The sequence below is a fragment of the Chiloscyllium plagiosum genome, unplaced genomic scaffold (assembly GCF_037043375.1).
Source record: "Chiloscyllium plagiosum isolate Xiang-an unplaced genomic scaffold, Cpla_swu_hap1 HiC_scaffold_13, whole genome shotgun sequence".
Classification (NCBI taxonomy): Eukaryota; Metazoa; Chordata; class Chondrichthyes; order Orectolobiformes; family Hemiscylliidae; genus Chiloscyllium; species Chiloscyllium plagiosum.
In genome coordinates, this window is record NW_028270151.1 from 22,148,113 (window position 1) to 22,167,115 (window position 19,003).

General features: G+C 41.6%; 1 protein-coding gene across 2 annotated transcripts in view; it reads right to left on the reverse strand.

Moving 5' to 3' along the window:
- Positions 1-692: 692 nt before the first annotated feature.
- LOC122556139 (AP-2 complex subunit mu) overlaps positions 693-19,003 on the reverse strand; it is a 67,882-nt gene continuing 49,571 nt past the window's right edge. For both annotated transcript variants that reach the window (XM_043702626.2, XM_087993358.1), the window contains exons 8-11: positions 17,841-17,976; positions 9,226-9,323; positions 4,241-4,352; positions 693-2,056 (exon numbers count right to left, since the gene is read on the reverse strand). In XM_043702626.2, coding sequence (XP_043558561.1) covers positions 1,922-2,056; positions 4,241-4,352; positions 9,226-9,323; positions 17,841-17,976 — 481 coding nt within the window. In that variant the 3' untranslated portion in view covers positions 693-1,921. The remainder of the gene's footprint in view (positions 2,057-4,240; positions 4,353-9,225; positions 9,324-17,840; positions 17,977-19,003) is intronic.

The following is a 19,003-nucleotide window of genomic DNA, read 5'->3' on the forward strand; positions in this document are numbered from 1 at the left end:
GCATGCCACCACCAGCAATTGTCCTTAGCTGACGTTTAGTCAATACTCAGTTGAGCAGAAAACAAAGCTTTAAATGGCAAAATATAGTCAATAAAACTCCTTTCAATTTGCCAAAGTTTCCAAGTGCCTTTATGTAGGATTGATGGGAAGCAGGAGAGATGTCCCAGGATTCATGAATTTTTACTGTTCAATCAATTCTTACGACATTGGCTCAGAGGTTAGCACTGCTGCCTCACAGTGGCAGGGATCTGGATTCTATTCCAGCCTTGGGTGATTGTTTGGAGTTTGCACATTATCTGAGTGGGTTTTATCTGGATGCTCTAGTTTCCTGCCACAGTCCAAACATTGTGGGGTTTCGGTGGATTAGCCATAGGTAAATGCAGGGTTACAGGGATAGGGTAGGGGGGTGTGTTTGGGTGGGATGCTCTTTAGAGGATCAATGTAGACTTGGTGGGTTGAATGGCCTGCTTCCACACTGTCAGGATTCTGTGACAGATATACATCTCAAGTCCTCCTCCTTTCTACTCCATATTCCCTGAGTCACAAAATCCTGAAGTCTTCAGATAACTGAAATGCAAAGAGGATAGCTTGCAGGGTGACTTTGCAAAATGAGGCACTGATGTTTACTTTTGAGTAGAGAGATAATGTAAATAATTTCACAATTTAAATTTTAAAATAAAAACAACCTGCACTGATTGTGTATGGTTTATTAATATTAACTGGACGATCACAAAAGTTGCCAAAGAGCGATCACACCATTGAGCAAAAGGATTTACAGGCGAGAGTCTTCCACACTTGTCCTTGTAACACATCCTTTCTCTAAAATTGGTGCAGGGTTAGGTGATCGACTGACTGAAATCGCCATGATCTCTCTCACAGAGCTCAGGTCCACTGTTAGTAGACCTGTGTAGGAATATGCAAACTCTCGTGCTGTAATGTAAAGTTATGTGCACCAATTAGTTCCACGGAGAGGGGAATCAAGTGAAAACCAGAGTGACCAATTAGGGAAAGTGAGAAAATGTCACGTACACTGGATGGGACTGCCAATTAACCAACTTTTAAAAAAATTGAGTCACTCTGGTTCACATTGTCCTTCCTGAATAAAGATCCTGGTCATTATAGTGGGATTAGTCAAGATGTATACAAGCATATCATTTCTCAAATGGATAAAGTACATATTTTCCTCTCAAATCAGCTACCTTCATGTAGAAATACCCTTGGGCTGTTCCCCAAGTACTTTGGATTTTAATCATTCATGATGTCCTAGCTTATGGTGCTGTCTTCCGAATACAGCCCTTGCCTACCTGCTATCTCTGAAAGAAGCTGCTTGAGATTTTGCAAAAAACAAAAACTCAGCCAGTGAACTGATGCTTTCTTTCTCTTTCTCTCTCACCATTGCGTTAACCAAAAACAAGTAGCAACACTTTGACAAGAATTTTTTGGTCATAAGAAATAATAATTAAAAAAAGACACTTCGGCAATTCAACCACAGCTCGAAGGAAGGACCAGCAGTGCCTCTTGATTGCACAGAACAGTCATTACAACATTGCTATCAGTACACAGTTCAATCTCTACCAGGAACGTCCAGTTACATTCTATGTTCTATGGAACTACAATACGCATATATAGTTGGAAAATACATTTTATGAGGTGAATGTGAAGTGGGACATGGAACAGGAGCTGCTTTGAACGCTGGGCGTTGTCAATGAGAGTACAATAAAAATCAACCAAAATGAGGCAAAAGCAGGACTGTGGATCGACTGGATCCCCATTGTCGGTGGTGCAACCACATCCCTATAAATGAGGCTCCTGCCATCTCCTAGGCAATGTCAAGTGCACCATGTAGCAACCAACAAGGAGAGAGAGAGAGTCCGATGTGTTTCAGTGGGTGCCACAGGGGGCGAATGGGTAAACCCTGCTTTCAGCATCTGGTCTCATAGATGCCACTTCGCCCAATGTACCGGACCCATTTTATCACATCATGATCGCTGTAGTTCAGCTTCGGCTCAAACACTTTAAGGTACCGCACCTTCAGTCCAGATGGAGCGAATGGGACCTGCACAGAATAATGGGACAGAGCGAATACATAAAACATGGTATAAAAATACACATTTTGACCAAAGAACACATTTACATCAGATAGCTGTGACACTTCAAAACCCAAATCTTGCAGGAAACTGGAAATATGGAAAAAGGTATATTGAAGCTAATATCAAAACATTTTATAAAATCGAGGAAGAATAGTAAAAGGTGGACTTATTAAAAACAGAATACATAAGTGTAGAAACCACCAGGATAACCAGAACTTAAAACCCATTTTTTTTTAAAAAAAAAAAGATTAGATTCCCTACAGTGTGGAAACAGGCCCTTCGGCCCAACAAATCCACACCGACACTCTGAAGAGCAATCCACCCAGACCCATTCCCTTACACCTAACGCTACGGGCAATTTAGCACGGCCAACTCACCTGACCTACACATCTTTGGACTGAGGGGGGAAACCGGAGCACCCGGGGGAAACCCACGCAGACATGGGGAGAATATGCAAACTCCACACAGACAGTTGCCAAAGGCAGGAATTGAACCCGGGTCCCTAGCACTGTGAGGCAGCAGTGCTGCCCTTATTTAGGGGCTAGGCCAGAAAAGTCGGGACATAAAAGGTGGTGGAAGTCTGGAACATTCTACCTCAAAAGACTGTCAAATTAGAAATATCAAACAGAGATCTTTGTTAGTAAGGGTATCAAAGTTACAGAATCAAAGTTACAGAATCAAGGGCAGACAGAGACTTAAAATCAGACATAGCCAAAACAAATGACAGAACAGACTGAAGGACTGATTAGAGGCAAAAAACCTGTAGATGCTCGAATCCAAAGCAGACACAGGAGGCTGGAAGAACATGGCACATCAGGAGGTGGAGAAATTGATGTTTTGGGTCAAGACCCTTCATCAGCATGGGGGAGGGGTAATGGAGCTCAGAAACAAGTATGGGGAAGTGGGGTTGGGGAAAGATAAATGGGATAGTGATAGGTAGATGCAGGTCGAGCTTGTGATAGGTCTGTGGGAAGGGTGGAGCAGATCGGTAGGAAGCAAGATGGACAGATAAGGCCAGGCCAAGGAGGTGGGGAGGACATGGGACGAGGCTGGAGGTTGGAAGACAAAAACTAGATGGCAGGAGATGGAATAGAAGGAAGGAGGTGGCACTGGAAAGGTAGCCAGAGGATAAGTGGAAAGGTTATTTGAAATTGGAGAACTCAAGGTTAAGTCCTCCAGGCTGTAGACTGCTCAGGCGGAAGATGAGATCATCTTCCTCCAACTTTGTGGTCTGTTGCACTGCAGTAATGGAGGCAGCCAAGGATAGACACGGAGGGGAAAGTGATTAGATTAGATTAGATTCCCTACAGTGTGGAAACAGGCCCTATGGCCCAACAAGTCCACACCGACCCTCCGAAGTGTAACCCACCCAGATCTATTTCCCTCTGACTAATGCACCTAACACTATGGGCAATTTAGGATGGCCAATTCACCTGACCTGCACATCTTTGGACTGGGAGCACCTAGAGGAAACCCAAGCAGACACGGGGAGAATGTCAGGGTGGAATTTGCAGTCGCCAGAGGCTGGAATCGAACCTGGGTCCTTGGCGCTGAGGCAGCAGTGCTAACTACTGAGCCACCGTGCCACCCAGTGGGGGAATTGAAATGGGTAGTGACTGGTTGGCCTGATCCTAGTTCTATGAAGTGATAGCGAATCATAAGGGAATAACTGAGAAAGGAGTGTTCAATTTCCCAAAGTAGAAACACAGGACAAAATCACAGAAGGGAACCTACATTTTAAAAGACAGGAACAGGGGATTTAATTATAAGGTTAAAGAAAAATACAAGGGAGAAAATGACTAGATTAGATTCCCTACTGTGTGGAAACAGGCCCTCCGAAGTGTAACCCACCCCAATCTGACTAAGGCACCTAACAACTATGGACAATTTAGCATGGCCAATTCACCTGACCTGCATATTTTTGGAATGTGGGAGGAAACTGGAGCACCCAGAGGAAACCCACGCAGATACTGGGAGAATGTGCAAACTTCACACAGACAGTCACCCGAGGTGGGAATTGAACCTGGGATCCTGGTGCTGTGAGGCAGCTTTGCTAACCACTGAGCCACCGTAAAGATACACAAATCTCTAGCATCAGATTAATAAAATATATATTACTTCAGTGCTCTGCAGGTTATAACTGTACTTGCCTCAAAGTTCATGGAGATAGGTGGACGAGCCCATTTCTTTTTGTCATTAGTGGGTAGAAGCTCTATCTCAGCACTGATCTGAGATTCCTTCATTCCTGCCATTCGTTTAATCCTGCAAGCATAATTGAAGGAGAATTAATGAAAGGTAACCTCCTGTTTTCCAAATCTAAGTTATGATATCAGAAAGGACAACATTTTTCATCATGTAGGGCTTCAGCCATCTGACTACCAATACTGTACAAAGAAGTATCTTTCAGAATTCTTTAGGTTCTAATATAAGCCTGCTTTCAAGAATGAGAAGGAGTGACAAAACACAAGAAACAGGCCAGTTGGTATGACATTGGTATTGGTGAAATGCCAGGTATTCAATAAAAGACATTTTTCAAACACAAATCATGAATCCACATGGACAAGGAAATCCTGCTTGTAAAATTTGTGACAATATAACTAGCACAGTGATGGTTCCATTCTGTTGACTAAGTGTTGCACAAGAGGCTGCAACAAAATGAGGACTCACTGGATTGGGTAACAACAGTATAGATTGAAGATTGGTTTACCCAGAACAGCGCAGGAACACACAAGTCATTTGCAAGTCAACTTACTGTAACCAATGAGGCATCACAAGGATCAATTCTGGGACCTTGTTTAATTACAATCTATATCAATGACCAGGATGAGGGGACTAAAATGTATAAGAAAAAGATGATATAAAATTAAGTGAAGAAAACTGATTTGCAAATGCAAAGATGCAGCAAAGAAAGTTACCTCAGATTACAACAGGATCTTGACCAGATGGGCCAATGGACTGAGAAGTGGCAGATGGAGTTTAATTCAGATAAATGCGAGGTGCTGCATTTTGGGAAAGCAAATCTTAGCAGGACTTATACACTTAATGGTAAGGTCCTAGGGAGTGTTGCTGAACAAATAGACCTTGGAGTGCAGGTTCACAGCTCCTTGAAAGTGGAGTCGCAGGTAGATAGGATAGTGAAGGCAGCATTTGGTATGCTTTCTTTTATTGGTCAGAGTATTGAGTACAGGAGTTGGGAGGTCATGTTGCACCTGTACAAGACACTGGTTAGGCCACTGTTGAAATATTGTGTGCAATTGTGGTCTCCTTCCTTTCGGAAAGATGTAGTGAAACTTGAAAGGGTTCAGAAAAGATTTACAAGGATTTGCCAGGGTTGGAGGATTTGAGCTATAGGGAGAGGCTGAACAGGCTATGACTTCAAAGTTTGTGCGAAGATTTGTAGCTCGGGTGCTCGTTGTTGTGGTTCTGTTCGCCGAGCTGGAAGTTTTTGTTGCAAACGTTTCGTCCCCTGGCTAGGCGACATCATCAGTGCTTGGGAGCCTCCTGCGAAGCGCTTCTTTGATGTTTCCTCCGGTGTTTATAGTGCTCTGTCCCTGCCGCTTCCGGTTGTCAGTTTCAGCTGTCCGCTGTAGTGGTTGGTATATTGGGTCCAGGTCGATGTGTTTGTTGATGGAGTTTGTGGATGATTGCCATGCCTCAAGGAATTCCTTGGCTGTTCTCTGTCTGGCTTGCCCTATGATAGTAGTGTTGTCCCAGTCGAATTCATGTTGCTTGTTGTCTGTGTGTGTGGCTACTAAGGATAGCTGGTCATGTCGTTTCGTGGTTAGTTGATGTTCATGTATGCGGATTGTTAGCTGTCTTCCTGTTTGTCCTATATAGTGTTTTGTGCATGCTATGACTGTTTTCCCTGGAGCGTCAGAGGTTGAGGGGTGACCTCATGGAGGTTTACAAAATTATGAGGGGCATGGATAGGGTAAATAGGCAAAGTTTTTTCCCTGGGGTCGGGGAGTCCAGAACTAGAGGGCATAGGTTTAGGGTGAGAGTGGAAAGATATAAAAGAGACCTAAGGGGCAACCTTTTCACACCAAGGGCGGTACGTGTATGGAATGAGCTGCCAGAAGTAGTGGTGGAGGCTGGTACAATTTCAACATTTAAGAGGCATTTGGGTGGGTATATAAATAGAAAGGGTTTGGAGGTATATGGGCTGGGTGCTGGTAGGTGGGACTAGATTGGGTTGGGATATCAGGTCGGCACGGATGGGTTGGACAGAAGGGTCAGTTTTCATGCTGTACATCTCTATGACTATGCTCAGATAGGAATGTAGCAGAGTAGGATAGAAGAAAAATATGAAGTTATCTATTTTAACACAATTTTTCAAAACAATGTCCAGAGGGATCCAGACAAACATGTACATGGATCATAAAGTTAACATGCTGGTAAAGCAAGCAGGAAAGTAATTCCTATGCTAGCATTTAACTACAATTACTGACTATAACCTGAGTTTTGTGTAGATGTTTTGTTAACTTCACTTAGGAATAGGAATAAGTTTCACAGAAAAGATTCATCATGCTTCCTGAGATGAGGAGATGACCCTGTGATAAGTTGTCAAGTAAACTGCCCCTTTTATGAAACGAGTTAAGAAGAATGAGAGATTCTCTCTCCCAAAATAAAACTGAACTCCTTTCGGGGTTTAGACGTGTAAATGGTGGGACATTGCTCAAGTATCTCAAAAGAGGAGGAAAAGCCTTCGTAAGAAGGTTAGCTATTACGGCTGAGATAGGAGAAAATTTTTCAAAACATTGTGAACCTTCAGAATTCTATAATTGATGGGCTGTAAATGCTTATAAACACTTGGTCATCAAGTTCATTCAAGTCAGTGATTGCCAGGCATTTGGACATAAAGAAACAAGAGATACAGCATAGAGTAGGAAAGTGCAGGTTTCCTGCACTTTTTAAATAAACCTGTTTAGTTGTGTTATGGCCCATCCCTGGAGCAGATGCTTGAACTTGGCTTTCTGGTTCAAAGGTAGGGATATTAGCATTTCATCAAAAGAGCCTTCAGAAGAAATGTAAGCTGTGGTACAGCATTTGCCACAACTCAATCAATGGTGGACTTTGCTCAGGCATCCAGATAGTCTTAATGGTCTACATAATACCCAGTTCCTCTAACTCAAGAGTGACCTTGACAGAACTGGTTTTACATATCAGGCTTCATAGTTTAGCTCACTCTAAAAAGAATTAGTTCTCTTTAAATACTTCTATTTTAAAAGTGGAGTTGCTATCACTGCAACAATCAATAACTCTTCCAACTAAATGTTGCTTCATATGATTCAATACTGATCTCTTTTCGTTTGTAGGAATCACTACACAGAGCATATGACTGCTTCAATCAAACAGCACCACGAATGTGAATGTGCTTAAAACTAAAAACTTTGCCAGTTTAGACTGTTCTTAAACAGGTTAGAAAAAAAACCAATCCAAGCCAAAGGGTATATGCAGAGCAATGTACTGAATGAGAGGAGTTTTGCACATTAGGAATATTTCCCCAAGGACCTGTACAACAGCTATCTAGTATCTGCTTAATTCCACTAATATTGTTAAAAAGCAAACATAATGGATTATCCTCGTTGTCAATTCTGGTTGCCATTACTGATTCAAGATTGCAGTTAAAATATTTGGGAAAAATTTTGTAAGAGAGGGACTAAATGATGAAGTGTGTGCATTGATCCCAAGAACCAGAGGTAAAATTCAGGATGCAATGAAGGTTTCTTAGTATGCTGGTAAGCTAATATTCCATTTAAGAGACTTAGTACAGTGCCCAGTGAACACACATGCACAGTACAAATTTGTCTTCTAATTGAGCTCAAAGGGCTTAAGGTTCAGAAATTTAAATATACAGCATTGGTTCTTACATTGCATAACTGCTGGGCAAGTTTCAGAGGAGTGTGGGTCTAAGTCTAACCCGTTCTGTGACTGATCATTATTTATTGTAGATTTATCGTCTAAATTTGGTATTTTCATTGGCTGTGAATGTATGATATTTTAAAATGGTTCTGATACAGGTAATAATTATATTGAAAATCACCCAGGAACAAGCTAGTGATTTGGTTGCCAAGAGGACACAAGCACAGACCAAAACCCAAAACAAGTGCTAGCTTTTGTATAGTCAAAATGTAAGACCAGCTGGTCTTGTTAAACTCAAGACTCTCAATCGCGAGATCCGGAAAGAGACTACCTTTTGTGTTACCACCAACAGAATACTAAGTGAATGCTGTTTGAAAAGTGGGGCCAATGGAGATATAAAGATCCAAGAGCCAACAGAAAATACCTTGCTGCTTGAAGTCAGTTTGATTATACTAAGGAGAACTAATCAAGTGGCTTATTGCCAGGATACTTCTGAGCAGGGCAGTGATTAATGTTCAATATTCACATTTAATACCAGAGGCTTCCATGGACTAAAAACAGTCATTTAAAGTCAGCAGTTGTGATCATTTGACACATATGAAACAGCTCCTCAAATGATCATTTTATTCAAACAGCACTGCAATTTGGTGAGGTGTCAAGAAATTTGCAACTCTCATTTTACTCTCACTTGCATTATAACTGCACAAATTGAGAGACAAAAATCCAGCTTGAATTAAATGATGATAGACACTAGAATCTGAAGGAAAAGTACATAAACAGTAGACTTTGAGCAATACTGATTGATAAAAGGAAAAGATACTGGGACCTCCTTGCTATGTCTCAGTCTCAGAAATTGACCTTGTCATAACAGCAGGGAGAAAGAGAGCATTTTGAATCACAGAGGAATTGGGGCGTAATCAGAAGGCTAATTAGCAGTAGAGGGTGATAGTTAGTATAAATGTTACACATGATTTTCAACTGTATCATTGAGTTTATTGTGAAAATACGCTTTCTGTTTTAGTTGCCGACTAAGTAATATATGGTTAATGCGGAGTTTAGTTAATACAATAAATCTTAAGCCATAAAATTATGTAGTTCTGTTCATTGATATTCATATTACTTTAAAAAATTCTTGTTCTCTACAAGGATTGTAACATTGGTTTACAATTCAATTTTATCTGAAACTCCCAGTAAACTATTTTGTAACTGCTGCAGTGCACTACAGTACAATGGACAGGAAGAAAATCTAAACACATTTTAAAAGGTTACTTACTTCCAAACAATTGCATTTTCACTGGCCTTGTACTTTGCTTTCCCTTTCATGCAGATGACCTGTACTCCACTGGTATTGAGTGGGGTTGGAATACGCACCTGCAGGATACAGAAGAACTAGTCAGCAATAATAAATTCAGTAAACTGACATGGTTAAGAAAAATGATCATATACTCCTAGTCATGGGCTACACTGGGTGGAATCAAGTTTACCATCATTGATCAGATAATTAAACTCTATATTAACTCAGCTGCGATAATTCACGACTCACCTTTGGTCTTTTTACTTGTCCTTTTGCCTTCCACTATCAATTCTCATCATTTAATTTCTCCTGCTTCCACTTTACTATGGATTCTGCCTTTGGCTCTGCTCCCAACCTTCCCTACTGCTGCACTAACATTTTCCCAGCTTTGACAAAAGTCAACCACTTATAACTCTTAGTCCTATCTTTAAACAGATGGTACCTGACTTGAAAATTTCCAACTAGTACAGACATGGGTCATTTGTATTAAAATTGTACATCATCAGTAGTACTTTGTCATGACACAAATTAGTAGTAAAACGTGTAAAGCAAAATTGTAACTGAGAAAAGGAGAAGAATGAAAACGAACACAAAATGGTAGAGACATGAGGCTAGACAATACCTGTAAATTCACTGATATTTTTAGAGTAACATTCAGCAAAATCTCAGAACCCTTCATTTCTGCTGAAATGTGACAAATCGGAATTCTCAATCTGTCTTTTTTCTTTAGAGAATCTGACTGGTATATACATTTGGAGCATTTTAAAAACTGCTTTATTGCAAAGTTTTTCTGGTGGATAGAAGTTTGAAGAGACATGGGAAGAGAATTCTCACTGCCGACTGACAGACCTCAGGAACAAGATGGTTTGTACTGCAGTAGCTGTTAAAAAGAAAGTTAAAAATCACACAACACCAGGTTATAGTCCAACAGGTTTAATTGGAAGCACACTAGCTTTCGGAGCGACGCTCCTTCATCAGGTGATTGTGGAGGACTTGATCGTAACACAATCACCTGATGAAGGAGCATCGCTCCGAAAGCTAGTATGCTTCCAATTAAACCTGTTGGACTATAACCTGGTGTTGTGTGATTTTTAACTTTGTACACCCCAGTCCAACACCGGCATCTCCGAATCATCGTTAAAAAGAAAAACCAAGAGCCAAGTACACACAGAAAGCATAGGAAAAGCCAAGACCTTTAAAGCAAATCACAAAAGCTGAGAGAGAAGTACATTTGAACCTAAAGTCAAGCCTGGTCCTAAAAGGTGGGGAAGGTGCTGAGAGGGTCAGTTGCTTTAGAGTTCTAAAACGGAGAAAGAAATCACAGAATCTGTTGTGTGAAAGCAGGCCATTCAGCCCTTTGAAACCCTCCAATAGGCAGATTACCCAGGGTTGAGTAACCCTTCCTCAGATGAACCCTTAACTCTGGTTTCTCTCCACAGATGCTGCCAAACGTGCTGAGCATTTCCAGCAATTTCTATTTTTGTCTCTGACATTAATTATGGTCACTGGTATGCCAGTAAGTGAATGTTAACTCTAGATTGTCAGTACTGCTTTTAAATAGGAACAGAAACTATGGTAGCTGGTAAAGAATCCCACATTTATAATGTGCACCTATGCAAATAAAAGCTTAAGTGCGTAAAGATCAGGCTCTAGTTCTATCCTTCCCTGCCAATCATCAGAAAATGGAACAACAGGTCAGTCAGTACCGAGAGGGAGAACAGAAGGACTGAAGTTTCAAGCGGAGATCTTGATTAGAATTAACGCTCAAAACAGTAACCCTGACATGGACATCTGTTGGTAGACCTGCTGATATATTTAGCATTATTGCTTTTTAAGCCAGATTTACTGTTTGGGCTCAACAACCTCAATTTCTTCCAGTTGTATATTTAATCAAAAGCACAACATAGAGCTTCGGGGTATGTTTGAATGTCATGCAAACTTCGGATCCAACTAGAAGATTCCAAACAAAGCTCAGCATTGTAAAAGTTGGCAAGAGAAAAATCATCTGTTTCCATGAAAGAGCAGTATAAACTCACTCTCTCTGTAATGGGAGCGAGCTCTTGAGAAAAATGAAATTGAACTAGCGGGTCACAGCAGGATTTTTTTTAAATTAAAGAATTTCAGCTACAAAAAAATTATTTCAATTTTGTCCAGATAGTGTACTGTTTCTCCCAAATACTGACCAAAAATCTTTTCTGGTGAAGATCTTTGCCTCCTAACTCTCCACGAGTGTCATACCGGAGGATTGGAAGGAGGCAAATGTTGGTCCTCTTTTCAAGAAGGAAATCCCTGGCAATTACAGACCAGTCACTCTTACGTCTGTGGTCAAAGTTTTGGAAAGAATTCTGAGGGATAGGATTTATGACTATTTGGAAAAGCATAGTGTGATTAAAGGCAGTCAGCATGGCTTTGTGAGGAGCAGATCATTCCTCACAAATCTTAGAGTTCTTTGAGGTGGTAACAGGGCAGGTCATAGAGTCAGAGAGATGTACAGCATGGAAACAGACCATTCGGTCCAACCCGTCCATGCCGACCTGATATCAACCCAATCTAGTCCCACCTACCAGCACCCGGCCCATATCCCTCCAAACCCTTCCTATTCATATACCCATCCAAATGCCTCTTAAATGTTGCAATTGTACCAGCCTCCATCACATCCTCTGGCAGCTAATTCCATACACGTACCACCCTCTGCGTGAAAAAGTTGCCCCTTAGGTCTCTTTTATATCTTTCCCCTCTCACCCTAAACCTATGCCCTCTAGTTCTGGACTCCCCAACCCCAGGGAAAAGACTGCCTATTTATCCTATCCATGCCCCTCAATTTTGTAAACCTCCATGAGGTCACCCCTCAACCTCCGACGCTCCAGGGAAAACAGCCCCAGCCTGTTCAGCCTCTCCCTGAAGCTCAGATCCTCCAACCCTGGCAACATCCTTGTAAATATTTCAAGTTTCACAACTTCTTTCCGATAGGAAGGAGACCAGAAGTGCATGCAATATTCCAACTGTGTCCTAACCAATGTCCTGTACAGCCGCAACATGACCTCCCAACTCCTGTACTCAATACTCTGACCAATAAAGGAAAGCATACCAAACGCCTTCTTCACTATCCTATCTACCTACAACTCCACTGCCAAGGAGCTATGAACCTGCGCTCCAAGGTCTCTTTATTCAGCAACACTCCCTAGGACCTTACCATTAAGTGTATACGTCCTGCGAAGATTTGCTTTCCCAAAATGCAGCAGCTCACATTTATCTGAATTAAACTCCATCTGCCACTTCTCAGCCAATTGGCCCATCTGGTCAAGATCCTGTTTAAATCTGAGGTAACCCTCTTCGCTGTCCACTACACCTCCAATTTTGGTGTCATCTGCAAACTTACTAACTGTACCTCTTATGCTCGCATCCAAATAATTTATGTAAATCACAAAAAGTAGAGGGCCCAGTAGTCCCACTGGTCACAGGCCTCCAGTCTGAAAAACAACCCTCCACCACCACCCTCTGTCTTCTACCTTTGAGCCAGTTCTGTATCCAAATGGCTAGTTCTCCCTGTATTCAATGATATCAAACCTTGCTAATCAGTCTCCCATGGGGAACCTTGTTGAATGCCTTACTGAAGTCCATACAGATCACATCTAATGCTCTGCCCTCAAATCTTCTATGTTACTTCATCAAAAAACTCAATCAAGTTTGTGAGACATGATTTCCCACACACAAAGCCATGTTGACTATCCCGAACCAGTCCTTGCCTTTCCAAATACATGTACATCCTGTCCCTCAGGATTCCCTCCAACAACTTGCCCACCACAGAGGTCAGGCTCACTGGTTTACAGTTCCCTGGCTTGTCCTTACCACCCTTCTTAAACATAGAACATAGAAAAATACAGCGCAGTACAGGCCCTTTGGCCCTCGATGTTGTGCCGATCCAAGCCCACCTAACCTACACTAGCCCGCTATCCTCCATATGCCTATCCAATGCCCATTTAAATGCCCATAAAGAGGGAGAGTCCACCACTGCTACTGGCAGGGCATTCCACGAACTCACGACTCGCTGAGTAAAGAATCTACCCCTAACATCTGTCCTATACCTACCACCCCCTAATTTAAAGCTATGCCCCCTCGTAATAGCTGACTCCATACGTGGAAAAAGGTTCTCATGGTCAACCCTATCTAAACCCCTAAACAGTGGCATCACGTTTGCCAACTTCCAGTCTTCACCTCACCTGTGACTATCGATGATACAAATATCTCAGCAAGAGGCCCAGCAATCACTTCTCTAGCAACGAAGGTCGAGCAGTGGATGTGGTATATGTGGACTTCAGCCAGGCATTTGATAGGGTTCCTCATGGTAGGCTCATTCATAAAGTCAGGAGGTATGGGACACAGGGAGATTTGGCTATCTGGATTCAGAATTGGTTAGCTGACAGAAGGCAGAGAGTGGTTGTAGATGCAAACTAATACTGCCTGGAGGTCAGTGTTGAGGGAGGTCCTGCAGGGCCCTGTTCTTGGGCCTCTGCTCTTTGTAGTTTTTATAAATGACTTAGATGAGAAATTTGGGGGGTGGGTTAGTAAATTTGCAGACAACACAAAAGTTGGAGGTGCCGTTGATAGTATTGAGGGCTATTGCAGGCTGCAGCGTGACATAGACAGGATGCAGACCTGGGTTGAGAAATGAGAAATGGCAAATGGAGTTCAACCTAGATAAATGCAAAGTGATGCATTTTGGAAGGTCGAACTCGAATGCTGAATTTGGGATTAAAGACAGGATTCTTGGTAGTGTGGAGGAACAGAGGTATCTGGGTGTGCAAATACATAGATCCCTCAAAGTTGCCACCACGTTAACAGGGGGATCAAGTTTAAGAGCCGCGAGGTTTTGCTACAGCTCTACAAGTCCCTGGTGAGACCACACTTGGATCACTGTGACCAGTTCTGGTCGCCCTACTATAGGAAAGATACAGAGGCTTTGGAGAGGGTGCAAAGGTTTACCAGGATGATGCCTGGACTGGAGGGCTTGCCTTCTGCAGAGAGGTTGACTAAGCTCGGACTTTTCTCTCTGGACAGGAGGAGGAAGAGAGGTGACCTGATCGAGGTACACAAGGTAATGAGAGGAATAGATAGAGTCAATAGCCAGAGACTTTTCCCCAGAGCAGGATTGACTGGCACGAGGGGTCATATTTTTAAGATATTAGGAGAAAAGTTTAAAGGTGAAGTCAGAGGTAGGTTCTTTACAGAGAGCTGTGAATTCATGGAATGCATTGCCAGTGGTGGTAGCGGAAGCAGAGTCATTAGGGATATTTAAGCGACTGCTGCACATGCACATGGATAGCAGTGAATTGAAGGGTGCGTAGAGTAAGTTTTTTTTATTTTACATTAGGATTAATCCTCGGCACAAAATCGTGGGCCAAAGGGCCTGTTCTATACTGTACTTTTCTATGTTCTTTGTTCCAAAAATAATAGAAAAGGTTGGAGATACTCAGCAGGTCTGTCAGCAACCATGGAGAAAGATAGAGGTAATTTTTCAGTTCTGTGATCCATCCTCAAAAACTGGGAAAACTAGAAGTGTAATAGATTCTGAAAGAGGCAACGTGAAGCCCCTTTTTTTACTGATCAATCCTCGAGCTTATTTCAATGTACTCCAATGAAACTGCCATGGCATTTTTCCTTCTAAATGTAGATGCTCTTTGGAACTGCCTCATTGGCTCAGCTGGTCAGTGAGTAAACTGGACCTCACTAAAATAGAAAAGTTCTAGGTATGCTACCCAACCCACTCAGCCCAGTGTAATAACCCCTCAACACCAGTGCCAAGATTCATGACACTGGTTAAGGGAATCTCACAGATCAGTGAACAGTGCGTATTTTTGGAAAGGAACAGCATTAGATTCCACTTTAGTACACCTCCTGGCAATCAGACAGCTTGCTAAAAATTACTCAACAGATCAGAAATGGCCAATGCGCACGGGACTGTGTCCAACTGAGAAACTCATGTCTTCATGGCAGGAAACAAAATGATAGTGAGAGAGGGAGTAGCTGGCCAATGGAAAGAGAGCGCGCGCGCGAGAGAGCGAGCGAGCGAGAGAACTAACGTGTCGAATATGGATGTCTCTTCATCAGAGTTGAAGTGTGCAGTGGATAGCTTACGTTATAGTTTGGGGGTGGGGGGGTGAGTTTAGTCGGTGTATGATGATGGTGAAACGAGGTTGACAGTTCAGATTAAAACCCGCTATGTTTACCATCCAAGCGTCATAAAACCAGTAATTCAGGCAAAAAAGGTAACAGAGGCAAAACATGCAAGACTTAAGGAAGGCTGCAAACTATGCGAAGCAATTCAGAGAAGGTTTACTAGACGAAGGGTGGGTTGCCTTATGAGGAAAAGGAGGACATCGAGGCTTGAATCCACTGGAGTTTAGAAGAGTAGAAGCAAGTTGATTCAAACTGAAGATCCTGAACAGACTTGACAGGATGGACATGGAAAGAACGTTGTACACCCCAGCTCTTTGGTGGGACAGTCTAAAACTAGATGGTCACGATTTAAAAATAATGTTCACCCACTTGAGACAATGATGAGGAAAACATTTTTTGCACAAGGTCATAAGTCTTTGGAACCCTTCCTTAAAAATGCAGTGGAAGTAGAGCCTTGGAATATTTTGAAGGCAGGAGTGAACAGAATCTTGGCAAGGAAGGGTAGAAAACTATCAGGAAGGCAGGAATGTGGATTTCAGGTCAGATCAACCATGGTCTTATTAAATGATGGAGCAAACTCGAGCCGCCAAAAGGCCTACAACTGTTTCTAACTTACATGCCTATACACTCTTCCATATATTTAAAATTCAATTAAATGTTCGAGAAGGGTAAATATTAATAATCAAACTACATTTTTTCTCAAAATCGATCTTGACGGTAAAGTTGATCAGGCAGCAGTAAAACAAAGAATAGCATTCAGGACAGCATGCAGAAGCTTGCTGAGTCGGCAAAATAAAAATGGCACTCTCTCAGAAATATGGGCTCAATTTGTAAACCCAGACAGTTGCCAAGAAATAAACTGTACACAGCTCTTTTCTAGCAGATGCCGATTCCCAACTGACCGCCGACATATTGAACCAATAACATACATGGAGATTGAGCAAAATCACAACAGTGCACTTCGCTCAACGCTAGAGAGTCAGGATTAAAGAGGAAGGATTACAACAGCAAGGTCAGATTTGCTTCTCAAGTGAGAGCATTAACCAATTGAATATCAGCTGTTCAAGTCAGATAATTAGTGTAGCTTTACTGAAACATTTTGTTCAGCAGAAAATCAAACTCAGATCACACCCCAATAGTAACCTGTGGTGTAAACCCCATAAAAGCATGACATACTAGCAAAATTATCCTCTGAATAAACCAAATATGCTCTCCAACTGAGGCTTAAAAATACTCATACTCTCCTCCACATCTCTTCCAACTTAAATCAGCCTCTTCTGGTTACTGATTTTTCTGCCAGTGGCAACAGGGATTCTTGTATTGCCCATTACTCTGTCAACCTCCCTTAATTATGAATGCCTCGTGTAAATCTCCCCTTACTTGTCTCTATTCTAAAGGATAACAATCTGCTGTCTTTCACATTTCTGATACCATTTCAGTAAATCATGGCACCAAAATTTGGCAACCTTCCTAAAAGGTAAAATAATGTTGAATGAAATCTCACAAGAACTCTTGACTACAGCGTATAACAGAGAAATAGTTGCATTTGTTCAACAACTTTCAGGGTATTTCAAAGCAAAATCAAATTTTCAGTTTAGTAGTTCTTACCCTGTCAGCAAGCACAGTAACCAAACAGCAATAGCAGACGGCCACTAACTGCAGACCTACATGACCAATATGGTGCTGCACATAGTTCACTATTATCATGCCTGCCTTTCAACTCCAGTATGTAATGCAAGGTGACATTCCAGTGTAAAAGCTGAGCAGCACTGCATCTTCAGAAGTGCCCTCCATTAGCTGAACAGTTAAGCCTTGGCCCTGGACTACTGAAACAATAAATACCATGCTCAATACCCAGTGCTCTGGCAAATATTAATTCTTTAACCTACATAATTGAAGAAATCCTAATAGCATTTTTGTCTAAACTGCTGCCTGGAAATTACATGTGGCTTTACATACAATTAAAAGTGACCACAATTCAAGAATATTTCAATGGATGTAAAGTGCTTTGCCAAATCTTGTGGTTGTGAAGGTACAGGCACAAATGGTACACCTTTCATAAATCATTGTGACTAGAACCGATGAAGAGATAAATGGCTAGAATACAGAGATCTTTTGTGAAAAGCCAGATGAGATAAAAAAGTTCAGTTAAACATTTCATTAGAGGGTGGTGCTTTCTACAATCCTACAAACATTGACTTAAGTAATGCACTCAGGTGTAGTAAGGAAGCCTGAGACAATGCTGGAGCACTGCAGAAAAATAAAAAATGATCAAAGTTTCTCTTGATTAATGTGAGAGCTGAAGTTATTACATCAATTTGTGCAATTAACTCTAAAACCTCAAACCTTGTAAGGCAATACACAAAAAAGCTAAGGAAACATGAAGAAAAGAGTAACACGGTGTGGAAATCCTTTACCTCAATCTTCTGAGCCAGCAGGGATGGTTTGAAATTTGATTTAATCACAACTTTCACTTCAAGTTTAGTGCGACCTACTTCTCTGACCAATGGGATCACACGGAACGGCAGGATGATATCTTTAGTGGTTCGGTACCTCAAGAAAACAATTCAATATTGTACAAACTGGTTGAAAATAAATGCAGAGTGTTTTCTCTTCTTGACTCTGCCCTCAAGGCAATAAATTATCGAAGTCTTAACAGGATTATGGCTTTTCCCTCATTCCAAAAACATTATTTGCAATACCAACCCATTTAGTGGCTTGATCTTTTAAGGCCAGAACAAATCACTGCTGGTGTAGTGAAACAATCATTGATCCTCACAAGAGAGGAAAATTAGCCAAATGGTCACCCTTGCATGTACTTTGCCTATGGTGAACTGAATTCTCTATACCGATTAATAATGCACTGTTTTTGTCAGTTCACTAGGCAAGTTGTATATCTAATGCTTATTTCAGAGGGCAATATCAATACTTACCAGCAACATGCTGATTACAAACTGAACACAACTATGCTAATCTTCAATTTTAGGGTGGTAAGGTTAGCTTTTATTAATTAAAGTGAATGTTATTTAATCTGATATTTTTCAGGAAACAGCTGCATATCTTTCTTGGTTCTTTGGATTAATGTTAAATGTCAAGTCACTTAAATTCTCACTACTTCATCATATGATGATATTAACTTTATCAGAGATGCTGTTAAACAGTATTTATAAAGCATGTGCCTGGTTGCCTGAGTTATATAGCACTCAAGTAGGAATTAACCAGGCACTTGAATTCTGAACATCAGAACATAAACAGAAGTAGGCCAGATGGCTTGTAGAGCCTGCTTTGCCATTCACTAAGATCATGGTTGAGCATTTTGTGGACTCAGCCCCACTTACCCACCCTGCTCACCATATCCCTTAATTCCTTTGCTTTTCAAAAATCTATCTTTGCCTTTAAACATTCAACGAGATAGACTCAACTGCTTCACCGAGGCAAAGAATTCCACAGATTCACAACCCTTGGGCGAAGAAATTCTTCCCGAACTCAGCCTCAAAGTAAGGGGGAGCAGATTTAGAACAATGCCAGAGTTCTTAGTTCCACCCACCAGGAGAAACAACCTCCCTGATTCTATCTTAGC